This window comes from Heterodontus francisci, chromosome 42 (genome assembly GCF_036365525.1).
Source record: "Heterodontus francisci isolate sHetFra1 chromosome 42, sHetFra1.hap1, whole genome shotgun sequence".
NCBI lineage: Eukaryota > Metazoa > Chordata > Chondrichthyes > Heterodontiformes > Heterodontidae > Heterodontus > Heterodontus francisci.
Window position 1 is genome coordinate 3,111,776 of NC_090412.1, and position 12,385 is coordinate 3,124,160.

At 40.9% G+C, this 12,385-nt stretch overlaps 1 protein-coding gene across 1 annotated transcript in view; it reads right to left on the reverse strand.

The window, feature by feature from the left end:
• Positions 1-1,522: 1,522 nt before the first annotated feature.
• Positions 1,523-12,385, reverse strand: part of LOC137355391 (protein transport protein Sec24C-like) — an 83,166-nt gene continuing 72,303 nt past the window's right edge. Inside the window, 4 exon segments of the mRNA XM_068020392.1 lie at positions 1,523-2,839; positions 4,233-4,322; positions 5,689-5,880; positions 6,991-7,170. Coding sequence (XP_067876493.1) covers positions 2,699-2,839; positions 4,233-4,322; positions 5,689-5,880; positions 6,991-7,170 — 603 coding nt within the window. The 3' untranslated portion in view covers positions 1,523-2,698.

The window sequence follows — 12,385 nt, forward strand, 5'->3', positions numbered from 1 at the left end:
CCAGGACATCGAGGCAGCAAATGATGCCAGGGTATCCAGCTGGCAATGCCTTCTATTCAGCACATAGCATAGTCTGTGCCCACTTAACACTCAAAGTCGCAGCAATCAGGTGGTTGGGGGGTGGGGGGTAATCACTAGGATTACTGGAATCAGTTACTCATTTTTCCATGACTATAATGTATTTCTGCAACCAGTATATTAAAATACAAGTTTACATGGAAAAATCCCGCCACTACACGTAAGCATGAGAATTATAATGCTGAAAAGTTGACAAAAAAACTAATGGGATGTAAGCCTTTATCAGCAGGATGAAGTTGCAGACTGAAGATTTTTAATGCCATGGCTGTGGGCACATTTGGCTTGCGACTCTTGGCCTGTGACTAGCAGCTTCAGTAAAAGATTCATGGCCAGCAGCCACACATCTGGAGTGCTGACTTGATCTAAAGAACGAAGCAGTCAGTTGCTCAAGTCCTCATTTTGATGCTTACACGTTTTTAGGGCTTTTCCCCCCACTTATTCCCAAACACCATTCCTGATCACATGGGTGGATAGCTGGGTAAACTGTCTTCCAGGTTCTGTAAACTGCTGCTGGGAAGTGCATGTAGACCTCCAAGGCCATCCTTTACCAGAGGAAGAATCCAAAACGTGAAGTAGTGCAGGAGTAACTGCAAGGAAAAACATTCATCCGACTGGGCTGTGTGCAACAGTTTGATACATTAATATGCATCACACAAAATGTTCAGATTTACAAGAGGGCCAGTTACTGTACTCAATCACAAGAAACCCAAGACCAGCACATGCAGGAAGCAGATTACTATACTATGACATTCCTCGGAAACAACATTGTATAAACATTTGAATCCCTTTTCTGCACAGTTCTGCCAGAACACTGAGAGCAGGTATCTTGCAACGTGTAACGGGTTTCCGAAAGCAATGCGCTTTTTCTGAAGTTGGTTTTACTTCCTTCACCCCACTAGCCAATGATAAAACTGGAAATTTGGAGATGGGTAGGAATTGGCAAGTACACACTCATACCCCTACAATTCAAAGTGCAACACTATTCATACCAGCTGAGGGTGGCAATTTGGATGAGATTGTCTGTCATACTTGGAATCGAGCAGGAAACTTACAGAAAGAATATCAGGAAAAAATATCAAATACCATTTTTTTTTTAGTTTAAATCTCAGAAAAGTTATGTCCTGCTCAAATTTATGAATGTGTCCCTCATCATAATGCAGCATACCAGGATATGTTCATTTTAAAGCAACAGATCACCAAGGATTTGATGGATTTAGAAATGGATCTGCCCATATCCTTGATTATATCGGTAGGCCTCCACACTCTGCTGTGATAACTGCAGTGCCACAACTCTAACCAAAGCTCTAGATTAGACCATTTAATGAACATGTATTCCATTCAAGAATGAAGTCACCACACTGCCAGATAAATGTTAATCTCTTCACTACAGATACACTGCTATGCTAAGACTGAAATATAAACTGGAGTGCAGATCTGAGACGACTTTTGGAAAGAAATGTATTTATTGCATCAAAAATGAATGTCCCGTTTACAACAGCACATTGTTTTTCTTTTACAGCAGGCTGCAAAAATCAGCATGGAAATCCAATCCAGTAAATCTGAATTGGCAGATACAAAGTTTATTGGGGGGAGAGGCGGAAAAGAAGGCTACATGAAGGAAATGTGCATAATGACTCTGGATCACCTCTGATCATCTCACTTGTATTGGATACAATAGCAGTAATGTACTCCTTCCTTCAAGGGTGGCATCAAATCCCATCTCCCAAAGTCTTGCCATCACAATCAGAACACAAGGCTGATGACACAAGGAAGGATTAAGTTACGTCATTCTTTCTCTGGTTTAATGCGTTTAGTTGGATAATGCCAGGAATCTATGGTGTGGGACAGAAGAGGTAATCAGTAACTTTGAACAGGGCAGTTTGAGAATGCCTCTGCTACACGCTCCCTCCTCTGATCAGCTAATAAAACCTGAAACACAAAAATACTGACATTTTGCAAATGTTTAAAAAACTTCTCCCATCCCCCCCCACCAAAGCCCTTCCTGTAAGTCCTAAGTTTTCACCAAGAATCTGCAAGGGAGTAAAGTAGAGCAGGGAATTTAATCAACAGAAATGTTAAGCATTCACACAAGTAGAGTGAATAGATAACTTATTTTCATTCACAAACCTATTCACATTTCAAGACCTAATTAACAGACAGAACGGGGAAAAAAAAGGCTGTTGTACAACATGAAATGATTACTTTAGATGTATATAAAAATAATTTCCAGAAAGTCGAACCATGTTAGCAAAGCCACAAACTGGATTTTGTTCAATTTATTTTGACTTGAAAGCTTGTGTATCATGAGCTTCCTCTTTCATACATTCAACCACACGCAGTGCATTCCTCTGCTCATCTCCTCATACACAAGGAACACAGCAATACCAGTGTTGAAAAGATAGCTTTCATATAAGATTCTAAATCATATACATTATACTGTACTATTAATTCCTTACATTACATCAGTATTAACAGGTTAGCCACACGCCCATTCTGCCTTTGTGACAGCTGCTGACAGACAGGACCCTTGGTTACACCTCAAGATTGTTAGGCCCATTGGAAAGCAGCTCCTTTCTTGTAAACAGCCCTGCCCCTCCCAACCCCATCCCACTTCCCCAGTTTAGCTGAGTAGCTGTCTGATCTCTTTGTGCATGTGGCACAGAAAGTCCACGTATGAAGCTCCACTGTTCACACTCTTATCCTCCATGAGAAAGTGCTTGAAGAGCAACTCCATCTTGTCGTCTTGCTTCACGATCATAAGCTGCAAGGAGAAGCTGATGATTAGAAAGGTCGATCTGGCATTTAGACAATGCTTAAATCACGTCCTTGGGACATCCCAAAGCACTTTATAACTACTGGATTCATTTTAAAGAGTAATCACAGTTATGCAGCAAAATACAGCAGAAGATTTGTGCACAGCAAGGTCCCACAGAAGCAAATGCAATAAATGAATGTGTTTTGGTGAGGCTGGTTGAGGGATAAATGTTGGCCAGGAGACTGGGAGAACTCCTTGCTCTTTGAATAGCACCATGGGATGATTTACATCCACTTGAGAATATAGACTGGGTCTTGCTTTAACATCTTGGCTGATAATGCAGCACTCTGTCAATACTACCCTCAAGTGTTAGCCTTCATTTCTGACTTGTTCTTATGGTACTTGGAGGAAACAGAATGTATTAATTTTAGTCACTCTTAAGATTCGTCATTGCACAGCTGTTGGCGATGTGACAGAACAGCTCCAGCTCTCAAGGCAGAGAAACCCTGCTGAACTGGAGAGCTAGTTTGCAACAGCACCACGCGAAATGGATCACACCACTAACTTTTCTTTGGAGATTCTTCCGATTGAGAACAAGGTCAGCCAGCAACCTCTAGCTCCTTAAAGCATTGCCAGAATGGTTGTCTCACCTACACTTCATGTTAGTTAATATGAAAGGCACTGAAATCAACTAAAACAGGGAATAGGGAGCTTCATCGTACAATATGACATTGCTCCATGATAATACAAATACTGTTGTAATTGTTCATATCTTTCTGCATACTGGGTGACTTCTACTAGTCACAACACTTACATTTGAAGTGTTTTGTCATGCTGTAATAATGTCTCAAAGCACTCCACCCAAATACTTTATAAAATCTACTGATGGACATCATAGTGATGCTGCAGAATGGAGAAAGTACCTAATGGCGGGTCTGATCACTCCCTCCACTCAGTTTGTGACATGAATGGTGCCCAGCAGAGACAGACAGAGATGCTTGTGTCCAAGTCATCAGCACATCTGCTGATGGCCAGACAGGGCACGGGGGAGATTTGGGGGCAGACTGCCTGCCCAGGAGCTGATATACAAGATCCATTTGGGACAGACAAATATTGGAGGGCAAAATATGGCTCTGCTCTTAACTGGCAGACAGATATTCCAATAGCAAAGTTACAAGTGACAGACTATGAAGTAATTCTGGCATCTTGAAGTTCAGAAGCTGATGAGTACAATCCATGAAAGTCTAGACATGGCTCGAGTCACCTCAATCTTTCAATCCCTGATTTGTGATTCCTTCCAGTTATTCAAACCATAATGACCATAGGACAATCTGAAAGAACACATCAAAGGATCAACATGGCAACAGTAACTACGAAATACTGGACCTCACACTTTTACCTTCATAAACCTTGGTCTTTGAGCACGAATCATATCAACCATGGACCGTAACTTTTTGGAGTATGGATTATCCAGCATTGGCAGAGCAGCCTGAAAATGTAATGAAAGCCAAAAATCAGACAGCTAGCATCTGTACAAAAAAAACAGAACGCACATTGAACTCAGCAATGGAGTTACTGAATGTATCACTAGGAAATTCATGTAACCATGTTAATTTGTCACAGCTTTTACTGGTTTATACACCTACTCTTATCTTTTATGAGGACAGATTTCAGAAACTGGGCCTGTATTCTCAAGAGTTTTGAAGAATGAGAGGTGATCTCATTGAAACTTACAAAATTCTTACAGGGTGTGACAGGGTAGATGTGGATAGGATGTTTCCTCTGGCTGGTGAGTCTAGAACCAGGGGCGACAGTCTCAGAATAAGGGGCAGGCCATTTAAGACTGAGACGAGGAGGAACTTCTTGACTCAGAGGGTGGCGAATCTGTGGAATTCTCCACCCCAGAAGACTGTGAAAGCTCAACCATTAACCATGTTCAAGACAGAAATCAATAGATTTCTGGATACTAATGACATGAAGGGATATTGGGATAGTGGGGAAAAATAGCAGAGAGGTAGATGATTAGCCATGATCTATTTGAATGGCGGAGCAGGCTCAACAGGCCGAATGGCCTACTCCTGCTCCTAGTTTCTATGATTCTACTATTTTAAAAAAAACAATTAGTGGACACTGCTGCTGCTCATACTTATTCTCTGCTTTCTAATATTTAATATTATTCAGAAACTAAGTTCATCAACACAATGCTGGGACTAAAATTGGTTATATTCTGTTCTGTTACAAAACCAACTATTTGCACACAATGTAACGTCAGTGCAAAGCAGTTTCAATACACTTCAATGCTGAAGTTGTACTGTAAATCTAACTCTGCTTTGCTCCAGAATCAGGCCAGGTCATGACATTGGAATAACACCATGATTGGTTCAGCGCTCTGTTACTTCACATCAATGCTGCAGTTGTGCAAACGGCATGTTAAAAACAGCTGCATGGTTATAAGCATCTGCAGCAACACAGTCTGGGAAATGTCAAATTTCGGGTTGTGGATCTGTTAATGACAAACTCCAAGGTGTAAAAGCTCATAATATACTGGAAAAGCCTTGAAATATTAGACAGTCTTCGCCATAACCTGTTTCACAGTAAAACCTGTCTATAGCACATTGCACTGAACATCTACAATAAGGAAATTTACAAACAAGGTTTGTGTCAATGTTTCAAACTTCCATCAAGAAAATGATCAGATTAAGAACAATTCAACGCTTCACCTCAAACTATTATGCGCAGAAGCACAAATGCTACATTCAGTTACTTCTGATTCAAAGTCTAAAACCTTTGTTATGAATCATAACTCAAGGACAAAATGTGATTAATTGCAGGACTCGCTATCATCTGAAACTCACCAGTGCAGAGTCAATCTGCCCAAACGACTGCACATTAAAGATGCTCTGGATCAGATCGTGCTGTGTATTCATTCCCACCCATATGAAGAGGTTCAATCCATTCTCCAAAAGGTAGATTCCACCTTTCGATAATCGCTCCTCTGAGCAACGAATGGCCACTGGAAAATCATCAGTATCAACATCCATTTTGTGCTAATGAGAGAGAAAACAAGCATCCAGGTCACAATAAAGGCTTTTCTCCTCAAATAAAAGATTGTCAGAATATTCATTTATCAGCAAAGATACATTAACAGCTTGATGTGGAGGACAGTTTCCACTAACTATACAGAGGAAATGAACTTGATTTATGCGGCACCTTCCACGACTTCAGGGCATATGAAAGCCAATGAATTACTTTTGAAGTGCAGTCAGTGTTGAAATGCATGAAATGCGGCAGCCAATTTGCGCATAGTAAGCTCCCACGAACAGCACTCTGATAATGACCAGTTTTTTCACAATTATTTTTAAATAGTGTTAGTTGAGGGATAAATATTGGCCAGGACAAAGGGAGAACTCCCTGGCTTTTCTAACAATGTGATCTTTTACCTCCAGCAGGGGGCAGACAGGACATCGTGTCAACATCTCCGACAGTGCAGCACTCCCTTGGAGTATTCGCCTAGATTATCTGATCAAAGCTCTGGACTGAGACAATAAATTGCTTAGTGTACCTACATTAAAAATGCTCACGTTGCCAAATCTGAATGGTCCTATTATTATACAAGTCAGCTTGCTCTCAGGAATATAAAAAAGGAAAAACAGAAAATGCTGGAAATACACAGCTGGGCAATCAGCATCTGTGAAAGATAAAGCCATTTTGGTTGTGTGCCCTTCACTGGAAAGGACCCAAAGATTTTCACCTGCATATTCTGTTTTTATCTGCACTCAGGATCAAGTCGAGGGTAATTTAGACCAGGATACCTCTTTGCAATACCTCTAATTCTGAACTCAAATACAGTATTCAAGAGCTAACGGGGAACAGGCTCCCCTCAACTTTTCTCAATTTAAATCAGGACATCCTAATCTTGCTGGTCATTTTCACTCCTGTCCCATTCTCAACATCACAGCAGCATTTTCAGTTTTTAAATCTCTTTCCTAAACTAAAACTCCCTGCTTCAATTGAGTTACAGGAAAAGCAAAAGAATGCTTGCTTGACACACTCAGGCAGAATATCACTTTTTGATGGTACATGCTGGAGATTATCTTCTAAATTTAAATTTGTGCTTTATTGCAGTTTCTAAATTAACACATGAATTGACAACTTACCACAGGTAAAAGCCTAGGGTAGAAGAACACGTTGGTTTCTGCTACATCCATGGACGTGACGAGCTGACGGATATAGGCGCGATCGTCAGTGGAGACCTCTGCTCCAGGCTGGAGAACATCACTCTTCAACACACAGTTCAGGTATACAGGAAGCAGCTTCATGCACTCGGGCAGGATCAGCTAGGAGGAAGATGCAGCAAGTAATAAAACAAATTACAGGAAATGCTCCAGGATGTGACCAGGGATAAGGAGGTCACAGTTACAAAGATAATCGAGAACTTGGGTCTTTTTCTCACTATAGCTAAAAAGGTAGAGGGGATCTGATCGAAGCTTTAAAACTCAATAATCATTTTGGACTGAGTAAAGAGTGAAATAGTTTCCATAAGAACATAGGAACACAAGAAATAGGAGCAGCAGTGGACCGTACGCCCCTCAAGCCTGCTCCGCCATTCAATATGATCATGGCTGATTTTGGGCTTAAACTCAACTTTTTCCCACCCACTCCCCTTATCCCTTGATTCCCTAAGACACCAAGAATTTGTGTCTCAGCCTTAAATATACTCAGCGATGGAGCATCCGCAACCCTTTGGGTTGGGGAATTCCTAACATTGACAACCTTTAGAGTGAAGAAATTTTTCCTCGTCTCAGTCCTAAATGATCATCCCCTTATCTTGAGACTGTGCTCCTATGTTTTAGATTCCCAAGTCAGGGGAAATGACGTGTCAGTGTCTATCCTGTCAAACCCCTTCAGAATCTTGTATGTTTCAATGAGACCTAGTCTTGTTCTTCTAAACTCCAGACAGTATAGGCCCAATTTACTCAGCCTATCATAGGACAATCTTCTTAGCCTAGGAACTAATCTAATGAACCTTTGTAGTATTGCTTCCAATGGAAATCTTTCCTTCCTTAAATATGGAGACCAAAACAATATTCCTGGTGTGGTCTCACCAAAGCCCCATACAATTGTAGCAAGACTTCCTTATTTTTGTGTTCCAATTCCCTTGCAATATAGGCCAACATGCCACCTGCCTTCCTAATTACTTGCTGTACCTGCTTGTTAACTTTGTGTTGCTTGTACAAGTACACCCAAGTCCCTCTGAGCATCAACATTAACAAGTTTTACGCCTTTTAAAAAATATTCTGCTTTTCTATTCTTGGTACCGAAGTGAATAACCTCACACTTCCCCACATTATACTCCATCTGCCACCTACTCACTTAACCTGTATATATCGCTTTGCAGCCTCTTTGTGTCATCCTCCCAGCTTGCATTCCCACCTAGCTTTGTATCAGCAAACTTAGATAAATTACTCTGTCTCATCTCAGTCATTAATATAGATTGTAAATAGCTGAGGCCCCAGCACTGATCCTTATGGCACTCTAACTTGAAAATGCCCCATGTATCCCTACTCTCTGCTTGCTGTCTGTTAATCAATTCTCTATCCATGCTAATATATTACCCCTAACTCCATGAGCCCTTATCTTGTGTATTAACTTTTCGTGTGACATCTTATTGAATGAGTTTTGGAAACCCAAGTACACAACATCTACTGGTTCTCCTTTATCTACTGTACTAGTTACATCCTCAAAAAACACAAATAAAAATGTGTCAAACACTATTTCCTCCTTAACACTGTACACGTCTGGAGAACAATTTTTTTTTACACTCTGCAAAGTAAAATGAGATGCACCATCCCATTCTAACTTCAACTATCCAAGCTTTTCTTTGCTTGCAGAGAAGATTGTATCCATTGAGTTCCTCAGTTTGCGGCAGTGTTTTGAAGAAATAATGAAGAATTAAATATTTTGGTTAATTATTTGGCCTTGGCTCCCTGGTTATGCTTTTGCCTCTGAGTCAGAAGGTTGTGGTTCAGGCCTCACTCCAGAGGCTTGAGCACATGATCTAGGCTGATGTTTCATTACAGCATTGCGACTCTGATTGTGCTGGTGGTGTCATTTGAATGTTGTGGAGGCGCTGTCATTTGAATAAGACATTAAGCCATCTGCCCTCTCAGGTGGCTAGAACAATCCCAAGGCACTGTTAAGAGAGCAGGGGAGTTCTCCCCAGTATCTTAATAAATATTTATCCAAAACATCACAAATAGATGAATCATAGAATCACAGCAAGTTTACGGCACAGGAAGAGGTCACTTGGCCCACTGTGTCTGTGCCGGTAATCTGATTTTATCTGGTTGCTGTTTATGGGAGCTTGCTGTGTACAAATTGGCTGCTGCGTTTCCTACAACAGTGACTGCACTTCAAAAAGTAATTTACAGTGAAACACATTGGGGTGTTTTGAGCTCATTAAAAAAACATTAAATATATGCAAACTCTTAAGGTCTTGACTACTCATGGCATGATAGATCTTAACCAGTTAATGCAACTGCGGTGAAAATATTGTAGCAGCTGCAAATAGTTTTGAAATTCGAAAGCTGCCCAGTTACTAAGTTTATTGTTGTATGTTTAGATGTTGATGGAACCAAAAAATGTCAGCAGCATTGTCATTGAAATTTTTCTTGCTTTTGTGACTGATTGAAAATTGCCTTTAACCAGTGTTGGTGGCATTAGATTTGTGAAGCTGACATCCATTCAATACTTGTTTGTGCCGCCTGTAAAATAACAAAACCTTCCATGTGATTTACTAATTAAGACTATATGTAATATGAAGAGTGACTACCCTTCATAATTAACATATCTATTCTTGGGAACACAGATGCAGTGGGAGAGAGACTGGATTATGTTTCATGAGTTTGAAATGTGAATCATACTGACACAGAGAGGTAGTTGAAGTGTGATGAGCATCACTCATTTGCTCTCAAACCAGCACATAGCAATATTCAGTCACTTATGTGTTATAGGACCACTACTTGTTCAAAGTCGCTTGCGATGGTTTATTAACATACTGAAGTAAACCTCTCCAGCTCCCTCAATAGGTTAACAGATAAATTCATGATTTGGTGTAGCATGAAGCTTTAGGTGTCAGAAGGTTGTCGTTAAATTTCTGCTCTGTGCTCGAGTTAGTTGGGATGCTACAATTAGAGGAACATCTTCCATCATTTCTGCTAAGTGATCATGGGAAGAGTGCATTGGGCTGTGGTGCCCTTCAGGAATACATGATTCAAAGGACTGGTGACACTTATGGACACCACACTTCAATGGGAGTCAACAACATTAGGAAAGGAGGAGAGAAATCGAAGGGGAGGGTGGGGTGGGGGGGGGGGGGGGGGGGGATGTGAATTACACCGACTGGTGGTTCAAGAAAAAGACCAAGCATCAACAACAGATGGACAATATGCCAGCCTCACCAACAAAGCCAACATCCTGAGAATGAATGAATAAAAGAACCTTCCTAACTTGCACCAATCCTTCAACATCACTGGGTCAGTAGCCTGTGGGAATGGCATCAGCACAGAAACTGCAGTGGTTCAGGAGAAAGCCCACCAACTACTCAGGGCATCTAGGGATGGGCAGTAAATGCTGGGCCATGCCAATGACACTCAAACCCTGAGAACAATCTTTCTTTTAAGCCTTTAGGACATGAAAGGCACTCTAATGCAAGTTGTTTCCAGCTTCGTACTGTAGAAATAGTTCAAGCCTTGCAGTTTCTAAACAGTGACATCCCAAGCTGTTTAAAATCACTAAATACAACTAGGTAGAGATACTAACAAATTATTTCTGCTTTGCATTGCTAGCTGAATTTCAGGAATTTGACGTCCCATTTTTTGAAACGAGTTAGGTAGGTGGTAGGAGAATGGTGGGGATGTGGTAGGGAATATGGGATTAATGTAGGATTAGTATAAGTGGGTGGTTGTTGGTCAGCACAGACTTGGTGGGGCGAAGGGCCTGTTTCAGTGCTGTATCTCTCTATGACTCTATGTAAGGGTATCTAAAGGCAAATGCTTTTGCTGTTCAGATATTACGCAACATTTTTAATACTCATAGAATCATCGGCCTAACAGTATTCTCTTCTGGAGCTTTTCTCCTCAACTACCACTTAGTTTAATTTCACTTTTTGTCCCTTTCACTATTTTTCAAGCAACTGATTAGCTTTTTAAAAGTTTTACTGACTTTGTTTCAGCATCGATTGGCACAGAATTCCCCACCAACCACACCTTGTGCAACTGCATGGCTGTTTGTGGCAGCTTGCTGTGCGCCAATTGGCTGCCACGTTTCACTCCATTATGTCAGTAACTACACCTCAGAAGTGTTATATCAGCTGTAAAGCACTTGGAAATGTCCTGAGGTCTGAAGTGAAAATGCTATATAAAGGCAAGTTTCTTTCCGAGAAAGATAAAAAGCTTAAAATAGAGCTTGCATTTATATAGAGTCTCGGATGTCCCAAATCGCTTCACATGCAATTAAGTGATGTTTGATGTGTAGTTACTGTTATTATGTGGTTCCATTAGATAAGTTTTTTTTTCAAACTTACCACTCAATTTTTGTGGTTATGGTAAATTTGTAGACAAGCATCATCGTTTTACTGACTATGGAAAGGAAGCAGAGAGTAGGGATAAATGAGGCATTTTCAAGTTGACAGGCTGTGACCAGTGGAGTGCTGCAAAGATCAGTGCTGGGACCTCAGCTATTTACAATCTATATTAATGACAGACAAAAAGACCAAGAGTAATGCATCTAAGTTTGCTGATGATACAAAGCTAGGTGGGAATACAAGCTGTGAGGAGGACGCAAGGAGGTTGCAAAGAGATATAGACAGGTTAAGTGGGCAACAAGGTGGCAGATGAAGTATAATGTGGGCAAATGTGAGGTTATTCACTTCGGTCCTAAACAGAGCAAAGCAGAATTTTTTTTTAAAAAGGGGTGAAACTTGTGTATGTTGATGATGGACTTGGGTGTACTCGTACAAGGAACACAAAGTTCGCATGCAGGTACAGAAATCAGTTTGGAAGGTAAATGGCAAGTTGGCCTTTATTGCAAAGGGATTGGAGTACAAGAAGAAAGAAGGCTTGCTATAATTGTATGGGGCTTTGGTCAGACCACACCAGGAATACGGTTTTGGTCTCCATATTTAAGGAAGGATGTATTAGCATTAGAGGCAATACAGCAAAGGTACACAAGATTAGTTCCTAGGATAAGAGAGTTGTCCTATGATGAAAGGCTGAGTAAATTGGGCCTATACTCTCTGGAGTTTAGAAGAACAAGATTAGGTCTCATTGAAACATACAAGATTCTGAAGGGGTTTGCCAGGGTAGACACAGAGGTCGTTTCCCCTGACTGGGGAATCTGGAACATGGGGTCACAGTCTCAGCGTGATCATTTAGGACTGAGACAACGAGAAATTACTTCACTTAAAGGGTTGTGAATCTTTGGAATTCTCTACCCCAGCAGGTTGTGAATGTGCCATCACGTAATATATTTAAGGCCGATATAGACAGATGT